We start from the raw sequence: 16,554 nt of genomic DNA, 5'->3' as shown, positions 1-16,554 counted from the left end.
TGAGACCCAACTGCCATTGCCCCTCAAGTAAATGTCAAATATCATCTCTGCTCACACACCCAGTTCCTGCTGTTTAGCAGGAGCTTCATCCTTGTTATGCCTCCCATTGGCCCTCAGCATTGTCAGATATCACTCTCCTGTCAGAGTTTAAACCTCAACAGCAATACTTCCTCCCTCTATCCATTAGCTGCCATGATCTGTGAGTCAAAAAAAAAAAAAAAAAAAAAAAAAAAAGAAAAAGAAAAAAAGCCTCTTCTCAGACTGGGAAATCACAAAACTACTATGTGAATGTGGCAAAACAAACTAGCTCTCTGTTTAGGGGCAGGAGTTTCCCCAAATTCATAGGCTCAACAGTTTCTGTGCAAGGAGGGCTCCACTAGTTTGACTCATGGCTTGGTCTGAAGTAGGCAATGGTCCTGCTTCTCTAAGTTCATGGGAGAGAGGAGGAGAAGGAAGTTAATGCATGGCAGAAACTAAAACAACTGCCTGCTCCAGCTAGATGGAGATGCTGTGCTGGTGCTACAGCTGTTGCTGTTTGCTGTGTAGGGCAGGGTGAAGACTGAGTTCATACTCCACTACACAGTGGTGAGCTTGGGAGCACAAACCCTCTGGCCCAAAGCAAGAAATAGTTCTTTGAAAAGAACCAAAAAATCCTGCTAGGTATGTAGCATGGCTATTTGCTCAGAATAGTGCTTTTGGAGGTGCTGAACACATAGCAGAACACTCTGACCTTGCCAGGAATCTGTGAGAAGGCAGCTCTGCCTGCAAAGCAGAGCTGTGTCCCAGACTCTCCCTCCTGAGCAGTGGTGTTCCAGGCTCAGGGGACAACAGATTGTCCCTGGCAGCAAATCTGAGCACCCATTTCTGCCTGAGTGAGGAGCAGGGCCTGCAACAGCAAGTTCTCAACCTCCACCAGTTTCTAACACTTTGAAATCACTGAGAAGTTCCTGCAAAAATCTGTTGCAAATGATTTTACAGTATTACAAAGTAATACTGAAAAAATACTTTTTCTAGTTACTTTCATGTGGTTAAGAGCCCTGAAGGTTCACTTCTCAGCAAACAGAGAGATGAGGGGCGGGGGGAGGCACACCGACGCAAATGAAAATTCTTGTGGTTTGCTTTCAAATTTGTTGGCACTTTCCAGTAAGGTCCTCTTGTAGCATGGGCAGCTGGCGTGCCACGTGTCCTGGCTGACACAGAGACTTTTGCCCACTTGTAGATTCCTAGGCTCCAGGTCTTCAATTTGCACTGCTGAACAATGCACCAGTAGCTTCTGTCCACTATTTGCACAATTGCAACACCACACATTTCACAGGTTTGTCATCAAACACCTTCCAGAAAGCACTCAATGGACATAGTGCTTGTATTAAGGACCATAATAAAAAGATTTTCTAAACAGAAGGGATGGTCAACATGCAAGAAATGATCACAGGAAGGAGATGGAAGTGAGTTTCCAGCATAGCAACTGCTGAAGAAAAATTCCAACCTGCTCCAGGACATAGCCAGCAGGTTGCTACCATGTCTGGGCAGCACAGATCACATGGGCAATCAGGGGATCATCTAAAATACAGAGATCATCTGAAATAGAATCAAACTGTGCTGCACAACCAGAAAAAACAGGCTCCACCAAGGTGTAATGCATATTGTTTGGAGCACTCATTTGGAGCCAGGACAAAACCAGCCCAATATGGAGAGAATTTATCTTGATTCAAAGGTCTCTGTCTTTTGACCACAACTTTTTATATTTTTAATTGATACAACCAGTTTGTTTTTTTTTTTAATGGGGATACCCCACACAAATTAGTATTTCAAAGATTCCAATTACATTGATTGAATGGGATTTTATGCATCTTTATCAGGCTGACATCTGGCAGGATGGTGGAATGAACACAGCAACTGTGGCAATGCTGGAAGAAAAGCATGAATGGGACAGGTGGCTGGTTTAAGCATAGCCTATGAATCCCTGCCACTGAATGGAAGAAAAGATGCAGAAATGAAAACACACAGGGTGTGCTGGCAAAGTCACATTACAATTGCATCTATAATTCTTTAACATGTCACACCAAATTTTTTTATATTTAAGACTGAAGTCTATAAAAGAGTTATTCCTTAGTAGTTTGCAATTATAAAAAAAAAAAATAAACTCATTTAGGGTATTCAGAGGCACATAGAGAAAGGCCCATAAGAGGTGTTGGATATTAGTCATTCAAACCAATGGAGCAGAAAAAGCAGTGCAATAGGACAACAGGTAAAGAAAGGAAGGTATAGACTTGAAGAGGCTGGAAGATAAGAACTGATACAGGGGGAGAACAAAACAAAACAAACAGGGAGGGAATGAAGCTGCAGATCAGCAACAGTGATCTCTAAGTTTCAGCTGACATTTGCTTTGAAATAACCCCCATCCAACAGATTCAAATAGTGGATAAAATCCAAACGTAGCCATACAAAGACTTTCACAGGAGTAATTTTACACTGCTAGCTCTCCTTCTAGAGTCAGTCTCTTCACAGGGCAGAAACTTAACCATATTATCACCCAGTAGCAGCAGTCTTCTTTCTAACATTTTATGCATGTGAGGTGCCAGACCTTTGCAGGCTTTGGATTAAATGAGCAATTTACAAACCTTGTGTCAGAGTAATGAAGGATACAGAAAAGGAGGATAATGAAGGGTACAGAAAACAGTTACAGAATGCTTGGTCATTCAAGCAGTACACATTTAAATCCCACCATTTTCCCAGTTCCCACTGTGTTTGTATTTCTCTAAGTGCATAACTGACCGTGTGTGTCACAGTAAGTTTCACACATGCACACATACACTGATAACAATTAAAGACAAAGCAATGGCACAGGACAGTTATTTCCACAGACTGTCCTTGCCATGGCCATTACCTGATTCACAAAGTTACAGGTACACAGTGTTCTTCAGCTTCAGCCTTCTGAAAATTAAGTGACCTAGAAATAATTTTTTAAAGTATTTTCATATCCTCTCTCATTCTTTTTATCCTTCACCTCCCTAAGGAAATATTTTTAATTACTTGGATTCACTCAAAATGAAGAGCACAAGTTTCTCATCAGGAAAAATCCATCTCTTACACTGCAGGGAAGCAGAACATAGCCACAAACATTAGAATATTGTTTCCTTAGACTGAAAAAGAAATCCTCAATGCAGCACCAAATCCTGTGGATTAAGTTCTCCACAAACAGCTGGCACTGTGCAGACACTGCAGTCTATATCCCAACACATATATGCACACATGCACTGCTTGTACGAAACCAAATTTCTGTGTGTCCATTTGTAACCCAGAAGTTCCTTGTGAACTGCCAGTGACTGCCCAGATGGCAGGACAAGTCCATTAGGAACAAACCAGTTTTGCTGTGCTGCAGCCACAGCTGGGAGACCCCATCAAGATCAGAGCTGACAGAACCACCTCCACAGAAGCTGCCCAGTAACATAAAATCAAAAATATTCCTATCAGCAGCAGTATTTTGGGTGACATGCAGCAGATGTGTAGAGCAGGCAGACAGCAAGAGTTTGACTGACTGACTTTCACCAGGCTTTTATTAAAGCATCTTCTGGAGATGGGAAACTGGGATCCCTCTCAAGCCTGGACAACATGAGACTGCTACTGCTAGGATGAGACCACAGACCACAATGCCACAGCAAATTCAGCCTCTAATTTGGTAATCAGAAGCATTGGTAAATTTAATTTTTTTCCCCCCAAAAATAGGGAATTATAAAAACTTAGAAATAAGGGCCAGCATTTCCCACTCTAAGCCTCAGCTCCAAGCAACATAATGTCAGATCTAATCTACACTCACAATTAGGTTATGAACATAAGCAGAAGGAATGAAAGAAGTTAGATGTATTTCACATGCTATACACATAACCTACATAAGTCTAAAGCCCAAGTTAACACAAACATTTGTAGCTTTAAGCAAACAATGATCATGTGTCTGTCCCTGCTTGATTTTACTAGTCCAAATGGCATTTATTCCAGCAGTACTTGACTGTGGAACATCTACTCTATAGCTAGAGTAGCTATAGCCACAGGCAATTGTAATACACTCAGAATTCTTGCCAAGGTCAAATAAAGGAAAACCTGGGTCTAACCAGCTGTTTCTTAAGAGTGATTCAAGGCAATGGTAGGGAATTAATGGACATATCCACTACATGAGAAAAACAGCAGCTGGCACCACCAAGTAAAAAGATTTGAAGGGCTCTTTCACATCTCTCTTCACCTACTCCAGACAGCACTGCATGCAAGCATTTGCAAGTCAGAGACAGGCAGCACCAAGAAGCAAAGAGTGCAAGTACTGAAGCCTGATTAATGGAAGATTAGGGGGACACATGGAAACACACATGGCACATGGACGTTCTCTAGGAGTTGACACTGCAAGCAGCTGCCGAGCAGAATTTGAATGCTGGGCCCATGGGAGCACCAACAAGCTGTGGTCTGCTTGAGATGGGGCTACAGCAAGAAAAAACTGAGGAAAAACAAATGTAATTGTATGTTATGTCTATTTGCCCATGCTTTAGGAAAAAGAAAATAATTTTTTAAAAAAATAACTCCACAGAAGTATGGCACACACCTGAGTATCACATGAGTGGCAAGGAATTTTTATTTTCATTGTACTGACATTTAATTAGCAGCTTTAGCGTAAATTTTTAATTAGTTTGGTAACTACTAAAAAACATTCCTAGGTTGAATTGAGTTCATAATGCATACCTTGACCTACCCCTAAAGACAAAAGTCAGCAAAAGTCTTGTATCAAGTCCTTTTGCTGAATCTCTAAGTTTAAAAGTGACATTCAATTTCTTTAAGAAAGAAAAGAATCCCCACAGACCAGCAAAAAACACCCCACATTCCCCTTCCAATGCAGAGATGCTATTTTTCAGTCTCAGTATAAAATATAAAATAACATTGATTCCTTTGAGATACTAAAGCTGAAAGAGCAGCAGAGATTTAGGCTGAGAACAACATAAAAAATGCAAAAGGAACTGTTACACCCTACTACTATTGTGATATCAGCTTCCTGTTAGAATAATAATGGCAATCTTCACCTTTGGTCACAAGGGCTTTTTATTCAGAGACTGAAGTAAATGCTTATGCAGATTTTTTAGTGACTGTGAAGAAGTCATTTCCTTTCTCACAAAAAAAAAATTAAAATCTATAGCTCAAAATTCTACTGGCAATTAAACTTTAATAAATACAGTTTAAGTATCCAGTGCAAGTTAATCCAGTACCCTGTTATAGCAAGATACAATTTTATATTTTTACATTAACTCCCAAGCTTCTAGAATGTTTATCTCTTATGAGGAATAGGAAAGTTTAAGATAACTCAAGATTCACATTTATCTACAGCTGAAGTCTAGCATCTGATTCCTGTCCTGTCATTTCAAACACAATCCTACTACAAAGATGCAATTTATTCTATAGTTTGAGAAAGAAGAAAAAAGACTAAGAAGAATTAAGGGCAGAGTTTAAAATATTCTTCTTCAGTACAATATTACTGCCCAGCTGCCAAATCTTGTCATGCGAAGGAGAACACACCATCATTTACAACTGCTAATAAATATTTCCACCACCACAAAAACTCAAGGGAAAATACTTTTCTTCCTTCTGCAGGACAAGCATATTCCAAGCCATGCTCACACAGAACAACACCAAGAGCACCTTCTCAAATACATTGTGGGAGCTGTGTCCTGACACAGAGAATCTAAGTATGCATCAAGAAGTGACAGAAACATAGGAAGATCGGAGACAAGAGAAAGGGCTTAGGAGAGAAAGGTGTCAGAAGCTATCAGCTGAAGAGCAATCTCCACCTCCTGCTTTCAGCCCCTGGAAAGCTATGACTCACTTTTTTTTCTGAAGAACTCAAATGACTTAAGTTGCTAACCTCAGGCATATTAGTGGGGAAACACATTCCGTTACATGCTTTGACAGAAGAACACTGCATTACACTGGAAATCTCTCAGAAAGACTGAAACCAAAAAGGGAGGTTAGAAAGAAAAAAGTGTAAGAAAAGGTTATGAAACAAGCCCTCAATATACCTAGTAAAGAGAAGGCAGAGTGAACAACTTACTTTCAAATGGTGGATGCAAATGGAACACCCAAGAGACTGTTGGCCTGAATTATCAGATCTATTTCAGTTGCTAAAATAAAACCTTTCTCCTACATTAAGCAGTGAGTGCCCTCATTTGAACATCCCTTTTTTCCTCCCTGTAACCCAAAATACTTCTACAAGCAGCACAGCTTGTAATGACTTGCACCACATTAGCTCAGCTGGTGAGGGCATGGTGCTAACAACACCAAGGGCACAGGTTAGATTCCCTGTATGGGCTATTCACTCAAGGGCTGGACTTGATGATCCCTGTGGACTCCTTCCAATTCAAAATATTCTGTGATCCTCACCTTTAAAGTATGTCCCACAGAATAACCCAGGCAATCTTGTAACAGCTCAGTCATTTTTCATTAACCAAACAATCTGGACTGAAAACATCCAGAAGATGACTAAGATGTTCATCCTTGAGGTTTTGGTAAACAGCTGGGCAGGCAAAACTCCTAACACAGGTAAAGTTTACTCAAGCAAACACAAAATTTTGTTACAGGACAGGCCAGTGTTATGAAATTAGTTCTCTAACTTGCTATTACAATTTTTGCTGTCCTTCACTTAAAGGCAAGCTGTCTCCTTAGACATGTCCTCTTAACAAATACATCACAACATATATTTTACTACAGCAAAGCTTCAGCAAGTCTGTTATCAAAACAAAACTCTACACTGTATCTGCTTCCTGTCATCACTCCAACATTATGGTGAAAAGTCCTACTGCTCAGTAACACACTTCTTGATGCCACAAGGATCATAGGTGGACAAGCATGACCTATACAGAAGAGGAAGAACAGAATACTAGTTCTATATGCTAAATGCAAAAAAAAAAAGGACTTTTTGCCCAAGCTCTATTTGGCAGAACAGAATTTCCCTCACTTGAAGAACTGCAAATATTTGTTCAAATTGAGAGAAATACTTTATCCCCCATTCTCAAAACCTGAAACCAATCAGCATTCCCAAATCAGGGTAGAATCTTTGCCAAACGGGTTCAATAAAAAGAAGGCAAGCCATGATGAAGAGACTGAAAGAATCCTGGAATGCAATGAGGAATTTAAGGGAAAAAAAAAATAAAGAAACCAAAACCCCCACCCCACTTCTACAAACTGAATCTCATTAATTCAGCATAACACTGATGACAAAGCAGTCAGTTTGATATTCTTACACACATTATTACGCCATTCCATTTTATTGAAAGACACTACAATTAGTGGAAAGATATTGCCCTTCAAAATATCCTGATATTGGCACAGGGAGGGAACATGTTTTACTCCAGATATTTATAAAAGCCTCTGGAGAAAATGAAGCAGAACTTCCCCACTTCACATATTCATAGCTGTACAGCAGATAGCATGTTACTGGCAGTATGTAGCCTGTAAAAAATCCTAAAACATGATTTTTTCTTAAAAATAGCTGCCCAAACAAACCATGTCTAGAAATCTTCGCCCAGAAAAGGCACCCTTTGCTCAAAGGAAAGTTTGATTGAGGGAAAGAAAAAAAAGCCCACAAAAGTGACAAGTGTGTAACATTCCACAGTTCATCTAGAACTGCTGCAGCCCACTCTAAATTACAATGTCAGTGGCTGTTTATGCTCTAAGGAAGTACAGTAAGTACAGTACAGCCCATTCAGGTTGTTGGAATGCCACTGATCATACACTCAATTGCATCTATTCATTAGAAACACTCAGCCCACAACAGCAGCTGCTTTTACCACCACACCCCAAACACCACCCAGTTGCCCCAGGTGATTCCAGTGGTTTACCAGCCCACAGGACAGATACCCCACACTCTTGTACCCCTACAGTGACTGCAAGTTATCCTTCCAAGCCCAAGGACTTCTATTTACTAAAGAATGGCATATTAGGTGTGCTTTTGGTTTCAAGCTTTTACAATGAAAAAGGTCTGGCCTTTTACAGTCATGCTCTGTGAGTTTCAAAACTATTTAGGCTGCACTAATTATTTTTGATTGAAACTCACTAAATAATTACTGTTGAAAAGATGACTTAAGCAAACAACAGACAAGTTGCTCCATTTGTTTCAGAAAAACAATGACTAATTATGCGTGTTATTTTGGTTTCTATCTCTTAAAAACAAAAAAATTATGTAATCGTGGCTTCTTTCAGGTGAACAGTGAAGTCCCCATTAGGTTTAGGGGATGAGATTTCACTATAAAACCAAAAACTACACAATGGCTGAAAAATAGAAATCTTTCTGGAAGAAAACAGGTCATTTAAAAAAATACTGGCAACTTCCTAAGCAATTAAAAAAAAAAAAAAGTCTGTTTTCCTATGTAACACCTATGCTGACTGCAACCAAAAGACATGAGAATTTGATATTTACTTCATGAATTACACTGCATTTCATATACTCGTTAAGTCCATCAAGTGGTTTATAATGAACCTCCTGGCTGTGTGGGACTTCACAGAACAAGAGTAAAGTAATAAAATGTTATGTTTCCTTTTTATTTAATAAAACTAATTTCTATTTAATCTTAAAACGTAAGAGTCACTTTAGGCAGAACAGGGAGGTACAAACCCCAGTAAGCAACATCTCTAGTAGGATGTAAAATGGTTGTTTTTAAAATCTATCCATGCTACAGATACATGGAGCTAGTAAGAGCATTAAATAGAAGTATCCTTTTTCTAGCCTCTAAAATTATTTTCCTTTTTAATTGTCACTACTTCCCTTCACCCTTCCAAAAGCCAAAATTGTGACTTAATAAACAGACTGAAGAAGAATCCTGATCCTTGCATGGTGTCCACCACATTTCCCACAAGGTTAGTGTTAATATTCAGTGCTCCATCCAGGACATCAAAAATCATCAGCCCAAACCCAGCTGGAAAATGGAGTTCCAACTGAGTGTTATAGCCCTCTGCTCCTTCTTCACAGCCTCCTAGAATGCTCATGAATAGAACTTATGACAAAATGCCAGACACTTCAGGATGCTTGCAGCACCCGAACAGCTGATTTGTGTACCATGAAGAAGGATCAGGAGGAGTAAAATTTTGTATTTTGCAGGCTTGCTCTAGTGGAAGGCTCAAGTAGAACATTGGCTGTTCATGGACTGAAATCCTTAACCTCAAAACAGCTTCTCATGGCTTTTGAAAGGGGAAGGTTGGTTGTGGGCTTCAATGCCCATTTACCAACCTCACACAAGCACTGGGTTCAGAGGTAAATAAAAACATCCCCAAAGAAACTGAAGCTGCCTTCACGTCTCTGGTAAATCAGAGATCTGTGGCTGCCCACAGGACTACAGAAGATGTCCATGTGGCAGGCATTCAAAGGCTGTGATTCACAAGCAGGGACAGAGCAGCTTGGGATCACTGATTTAAAACACATCATGATACAAAAGAGTTCAGCGTCTGATTCAGAACAGCTCAGGCACCAGGGGGAAGAGAAGAATCTAGAGGCATTAATCAGGTCTGTCACCCTACACTATGCCATCTCCAAGGCCAGATAACATTCACATCATCTCAAGAAGCTCCACTCATTCACACCCTCCAGGACAGTGAATCTTTATGTGGTCTGGACTCACCCTAGGAAACTCAGCACTTTTATTCACAGGATTCCAGTCTTGAAACCTCTGTTTGGACCTTAGCCAAATGTGACCCTGGTTAAGCACAGACCTGAGTGCCAAACACACCTAAAGAATAGGCCCAATAATGCCATTGCCAGGCAACAAGTCATAGCTAGGGAGAAACAACAAATGGGAGGATGGAAGAATCATGGTCAATGAGGAGGGGCAAAAAAAAAGCCCAACCAAAAATGTGAGCAAAATTTAGGGAGCAAAAATCTCCACATCAGAGTCAGAACTGAGTTCAATGCTCTAGAAGCAGCAATACCATTGTATGAACATTGAAGTCAAAATAGCTGAATATATAAAAAAATTTACACACATACTTCATTACACTGCTTTGAATACGAAGACATTTTAACAGGTGTTCAGGTATTTCTGGTTTATACATTGGCTTAACATTTCTGTGCTGTAGTGTGCTCAAAGTACTTTCCAAGATTTCAGCCCAACAAGCCAAGTTCTATGTGTGAAGGATTTGTCCCTGTAACCTACCAAATGTGCATTTCCAATCCAGAATCCAGCTGTGCTCATTTAACCTTGGCTCATATGAACAGGGAGTGTTCCCATCCTAAACAGCTAGGGAAATTTAGAGGCTAGAGTTCTAAAAAACACTGTTTTCATGATGTACTAGAGATCAGAGAAAATCCTTAGTTCCTTTAGTTAAATAATTCAGTACAGCATCTTGGTACACTGGACTAGGAAGTGTTTAGTTGTTCTGCAGCACTTCTTATTAGATATGCAATCTACTCTAGCTCTGATTATCTTGTGTAGCATAAACTCTTTGGCATACAAACAGCACTAATTAATATTTATATGGCTCCAGGGAAATGCATACTCTTATACTGTTTATAATAATGCTTGATGTTAGTTTTGTTACACAGAATCAGAATATAGTCTAGGAGAGTAAAGAGACTCACATTCTGCCATTAGTGAATGGGGGCTATTTTGAAATCAAGGAGATGCTGCTGAATGCACTTTGGTTTTAAATCTCTCCAATTTGTATCAAGGACTATAAATGGAAATGTTTCAGCTTGTCAACAACTTCTATTCAATCGTACAGGGAAAAAAGTGTTCCTACAACACTCAGAATCTGAACCCAAACCAGCATTTTTTCTCTAAAAAGCCAAATTTTGAACTACTCCTGGACAGAGGTGAAAGTTGACACCAACAATGGAAGCACAAGCAAGATGAATGCAGCTCAACACAAAAAGAATGTGCTCTTCACCGTGTGAAAAGTCTTTGAATTAAGAATATATTCTAGCATCAATCCCAGGATGACAAAAATAAAAAGCATCTCTACACCAAGTCTCTGACCTGAGCAGGGCTACCACCTCCTAATAGAAGCAGAGAAAGCAAAGAAAAGGTGTGGACAGAATCACTGCAGTCAGCTGAACATCTATCCAAGCCCTCCTGCTTCTGGCCAGCAGCAAGTGAGAGTCTTCAAATACCAGATATTGTGTCAATAATTTCTTACAGTTTTTTCTGACAGTGAGCTGGGCTTAGATGTGCTAGACAAAATTGCACCCTATTACTCACAACTAAGGCTTGTTACTAAGCATTGCAGGGAAAATGAAGAAACAAAAAAGAAAAAAGAAGAAAAGAAAGCTAATAAAAAAGACAAGCTACCTTTTTCAGTCTCATTTATCAACTGGGGAAACCATAGAATAATCATAGAAGAATCCTAGAGGTGACCATGACTGTCTTTAACATAAATGAACACCACACTAGTCACATCTGTCCCCAGTAAGTCCATCTATTCTGTTGCTCATACAGAAATATGACTGCCAGAAGAATCAGTGCATTTCCATGATTTTGACAGCCACCACCAAAATCCTTTCTTCGGCCCAGAGTATGAACTTGTTTTGACAGCAGTGCCAATCCTCCCCTCCCAGCCCTTACGTACCTGATCACAACCTGCATTCACCAGCTCCTGGAGCATCTGCCTGTTGACTTCCACGACTGCTGAGGTGCTGGACTCATTAGCAAAGGGCAGCAGGGAATATCTGATTTCTCGCAGAGCTTTCTGATATGGTCCGAACTTGGGCGTTTGTCTCATCTGCTGCTGCCTTGCAGCATCCTTCCCTATTAAAATCTTAGGCTCCAGAGAAGTTTCACTGCCTGCTCCAATTGGCAGCCCCTGACCTGAAGATTTGGATGGCTGCTTTAAACCTTCTCGAATCTCTTGCAACCTTTGTCTGCTGTTTCCAGAATACGTCGTAGCAGGAAAAGTCTTTGGCCTCATTGTTGATCCAGTTTTCTCTGAGCATAAATACAGCTTGATTCTTTGTTTCTTTTAAATTATTTCAAAAAAGTGTCACTTGATGGCATCAATTTCTTGTAAACATAATCCTTCACAAAGAAGAAAAGGCAAAACTCTCTCAAGAGATTTTTGCCAATGTTTTACTTCAGCTCACTATCTTCACATTTCCTATGGAAAATGATAATCTGTGGAATCATCATTTTGCAGACTGACAGTGACTGAAAAAAAAAAAAACCAGAAAGTACATTCAGTTAAGTAGATATTGTAAATGCCTCTGAAGGGACAGCATGACAATTAATCAAGTGAAAATGAATCAGTTGAACCTCTTAAGCTGTCACAGTTGGATACCCTTTAATGATTTTCACTTTATCTGTTTTCAGCAGGATTCTAGAACATTTTCTCAACATTAATAAATAACTCATTTTTCTTGTAAGTCTAATCTTCAAAATAAATTAAAATAAAACTCCTAAAAACCAAGGTTTAAAAAAATAATTTAAGAATTTTACAGTACCTAATTGTGGCAAGTTTCCTATCCAATTGCATAACTGAATTCTGGACAAGCCTATCCTATTTCATAAATAGGGAAGAGTATGCTTATGAAATGCTTTTCCCCCACTTAAGATTTTGTTTGTTTTACACTAGCTGAGCACAGTTTCAGAAGTTTACGAAAAAGATTTATAATGGAAATATTGATGACTCTAACCATAGCAACTTCTAGTATTTTAATAATAAAGCAAATAACAGAAAGACAAGATATTTTGCCTTTCCACGTGAATAGCTTAGCAAAGTCCGAAGGTAGCAGTGCTCACCAGAACTGCAAGGAAGAGGGGAGGAAAACAAAGAAGAAAGGGTATATTGATATTTCATTAGCTGTGCCTTATAGGGAAGAAAGGGAAAAGATGGGTAAATGGAGCTACACATAAAGAGTGGAAGATGAAGAATCAGATCATACAGCATCCCAACACAGAAAAAGAAGACTTTGAGACAGCTTTATGTTCTCTGCTGCATGTCTGCTCTGCTGCAGAGAACACCTATGCAGCACAGCTGAGCAACTGTAAAACTTGTGATCTCCATGCAGCAGAGGTTACAACAAGAACCCTGCCTTAACTAAATCTTTAAGCATCACCATAACACAATCATGGAATAATGGTGCATTTGGAACAGGATTAAAAGACAGCCTCATCAGAAATGCAACCTTGCTATTGATGCTGGTTATGCAAGTTGGCTTCTTCTGCTGCCATTTGCACTTGCAAAGTGACTCCTGAATGGTGCTCCAGCCACCTTGCTGGTGAGGGAAGAATTCCATTCAGTTGTTTCCAAATTGCAAATACAGAGGATGGTAACACACTGTATGTTTCTTCCAGTACCCAGAAGTCAATTGGATTTTTTTTAAAAAGTGCTTCACTTTTGATCCTAGGACATTTATCACTGAAAAGGATTTCTCAGGGAAGTACTGTTCTTTATTTTCCTATGCTCATACTAAAAATTCTTTTTGTTGTGATAACTGTAGCACTTCCCAAAACCAAATCATTTCCAAGCATTTACTGTCACTTCTCACTTCCAAGCAAACAGCTTTCTGCTGTGAAGCCCAACAGAACCAGGACACATTCACCTCTGAAGCCTGCCATCACTTCCTCATCAGGACAGAGTCCACTTCAAGCTTTCCTCTACCAAGGTCTCAAATGCAACACTGCAGTCAGACCCCAGACTCTTCTATGATGCTTCACCAGACTGAAATGCAGGAGCACAGCTTAATCGCTTGAGATTAACCCAAGTCAACCTTTTTTTGTTAGGATTTAAATGCTCCATTAACTAAAAAACACCCACAATGTGTTTGAGGTCTTGAGCTCCTCCATTCTCCACTCTCCATGAATACCCTGCAAAGCTAACTCACAGAGAAGTGACAGCAACATTTGCCAATTGTTTTAAGGGAAGTGCTAAAAGCTGTTCACCCAGATATTTATGTTCCCACAAACCAGCTATTGGTCAGTAACAGTTCAAGCTTTCATTGTCTCAAGTGAAGACAAAAGCAACTGCAGGATCTCAAAAAGAGGTTTTTTTCTACTTGGACAGAATATAGCAAAAGATAACACACAGGCTTGGTAAAAAAATAAAACACAATAGTATTGCAGCTTTCTTTGGATTACATCATAACTAGCTAGTGCTTAGAAGGTACAAAGCAATTAATTGGTTGATAATTTTCTTTCTTTTCCTGACAGCAGCAGGCACCATATGGCTTGGTTTAGGCATCTGGGTTGTTCTTCCTTTTCAGTCCCTGTGCCAGTCCTCAGGCCTGGGACACGCTGGGAGAGCCTGCAAGCCCCCCACCTTTTTGCAGCAAAAGACTGCTTTCCCACTTACACACATGCTTCACATAAAGAACTTCTGTGACCTTTGGCCTCAGCTCGAGTCTAATGACGCTGGGTCAAGCCAGCTGGCAACTTCCTCAGCTTACATTTACAATGCTGCTTAAAGCAGAAACCATCCATACTGTCGTTCAGGCAGTATGGATGAGAGCAGCAACAGCACTAAGTATTGGAGCTAACTGCAAACCTGTTTCATATTTTGCAGGGTTTTTTTTTTTAACTAAATATGTAAGATAAGCCAAAAAAAAAAAAAAAAAAGGAACATTAAATATTACAGATGATTTACAAGGAAAGACAAGCTGCTGGCTTTTTTCATATCTTCCTGTGATTTGCATTTTTCAGAAAAAAAAACCCATAAAGTGGTTGTATGCTTTAAAAGGTATGTAATGTGTCTCATTCTGTCTAAGCATTTCTAACTGTACATCTGGATTTGGATAATTTCAAATACTTCTAATCTGCACCCTGCCTGCAGCATGGATGTAACAGCCTTCCTGCCATCAGAAGAAATTATTTTTGAGTTGTTAGCCATTCTGACTAAACAGTCCTAAGGTCTTTTCCAAAATGTTACATGTTCTGTACTAATTAGAAGCTTGTCCATTATCCTGAAGGATACTGGACACTTCAAGCAGGTGCAGCATTACTTTAATTACATCAAGTTAAACAATTTTTGAGTAACTGATTCTTTTGTTTCATTTGAGAAATACCAATAGCTACTCTGTCAGCAACCAAACAATTGATCAATGACACACTGAAATTATATGTTGATGTCTGTTTTCCCAGCAGCACTATCTATTCACTCTCCTGTTTCTTCATTCGCCAACAGGCTGCAGTGGCTCTGTGGAGCTGGGACACAGGCAAGAAACTAAAGCTCACCCAAGCTGGTGAGCTGTTTCCCTGTAACTGTGCAGGCACTGGAGTGAGCTGAACTTGAAATCGCTGCAGTGTAGGAAGGAGTAAAGTTTTAAGAAACTGCTACAACTTCTTTGCCTCTCTCAATTTATAAGTATGTCTCTGAGGGCTTTTTTAGAACACCAATTCAAGGAAGCGGGGACTGTGCAGCTCGTATTGGAGGTGTACAATGGCGGGGAAGTGTTTCAGGAATTTCATTATTATACAAACCGTGTTTCTCTTTATAAGTGGGCACATTGTGGAAGTGAAGAAAAGTGGAAAGGGAATTTTCCCTAAAACGATTCCACTTCTCCTGCTAACAGTACTATCCAAAAGTGACTCTGTGCCCGTGTCCCACTGCCAGCCACAAGCAGCGGCCCAAGCAGGGCTCTGGGAAACAGCTCACCTTCCTTCAGCAGCCCGGCAGTGCCGGACCGCAAAGCCCGGACACTCCAAACGAGCCCTTTCTGCGTCATTTGGGCGAGTGCCTTTCCCGAGGAAAGGGCTATTTCAACACGCACTCTGCTCACGAGGCAGCGGAGAGGGTGGCGAGCTGCTGGCTTTTGGCAGTGACCTTCAGCTGACTGGGAACAGCGGGCCCCGCCGCAGCCACACGGGACCCCGCGGGCCCTGCCTGCCCCCGGCCGCTGCCCGGGCCCTCGCTCGCTCCCTGCGGCACCGAGCCCGCAGGGTCTGCCCCGCCGGATCGCCTTCCACCCCGCGCCGCCGGGAGCCCCTTCTCCCCCCACTCCTTTCGTGGGCAGCAAGCTCCCAAAATAAACTCCGGCCATTTATTAGCAGCTCCGGCCAGCTGGGGCAGAGGCCTCGGGCAGGCGGACCCCCACCCCGCTCCGCCGGAGCTGCGCTGTCACACGAGTGTCCGGAAAATGTCGGAGGGTGCGGGCAGGGCGCCCGGGCGGCCCCCACGGGGGGACTCACACACGGGACGCTCGCTCTGGCTTCGAGAACCGACCCGGCTCCGCTCGCCCGCACCCCCCGATTCCCCACAGGACTTTCCCTTCCGCGCTGAGCGGTTTTGGGGGATGGGGAGCGCTCCCACCCGGAGCTGAGGGGGAGCCCGCGCCGCCCGCACCCGCTCCGCTCCGCTCACCTCCCCGGGGTGCCCGGCGCCGCCGCTCGCCCTCCGCGGGTCGGCACGGCGCGGCTCAGCAGCGGCGGCGGCCGCGGCGGCGCGGGCCGCTCTCCATCTTCCCCCTTGGCCGTCCCGGGCGCCGAGTGCGGGGCGCAGTCGGGACATTCGCTACATTGTTGGCATTCCATTCGCGCCACGTGACCCCGCGGCGCCCGCGTCATTCCACTCCCCTCCCGGCGCATTCCAGCGGGGGGAGGGGCTCCCAGG

At 41.7% G+C, this 16,554-nt stretch overlaps 1 protein-coding gene across 1 annotated transcript in view; it reads right to left on the bottom strand.

Moving 5' to 3' along the window:
- Nucleotides 1–16,341, bottom strand: part of LATS2 (large tumor suppressor kinase 2) — a 48,632-nt gene extending 32,291 nt beyond the window's left edge. Inside the window, exons 1-2 of the mRNA XM_058018548.1 lie at nucleotides 16,306–16,341; nucleotides 11,584–12,158 (exon numbers count right to left, since the gene is read on the bottom strand). Of these exons, the coding sequence (XP_057874531.1) occupies nucleotides 11,584–11,922 (339 nt within the window). The 5' untranslated portion in view covers nucleotides 11,923–12,158; nucleotides 16,306–16,341. The remainder of the gene's footprint in view (nucleotides 1–11,583; nucleotides 12,159–16,305) is intronic.
- Between the last annotated feature and the right edge of the window lie 213 nt (nucleotides 16,342–16,554).

This window comes from Melospiza georgiana, chromosome 2, assembly GCF_028018845.1.
Source record: "Melospiza georgiana isolate bMelGeo1 chromosome 2, bMelGeo1.pri, whole genome shotgun sequence".
In the NCBI taxonomy this organism is placed as follows: Eukaryota; Metazoa; Chordata; class Aves; order Passeriformes; family Passerellidae; genus Melospiza; species Melospiza georgiana.
This window is presented reverse-complemented; position numbering and strand designations above follow the sequence as displayed.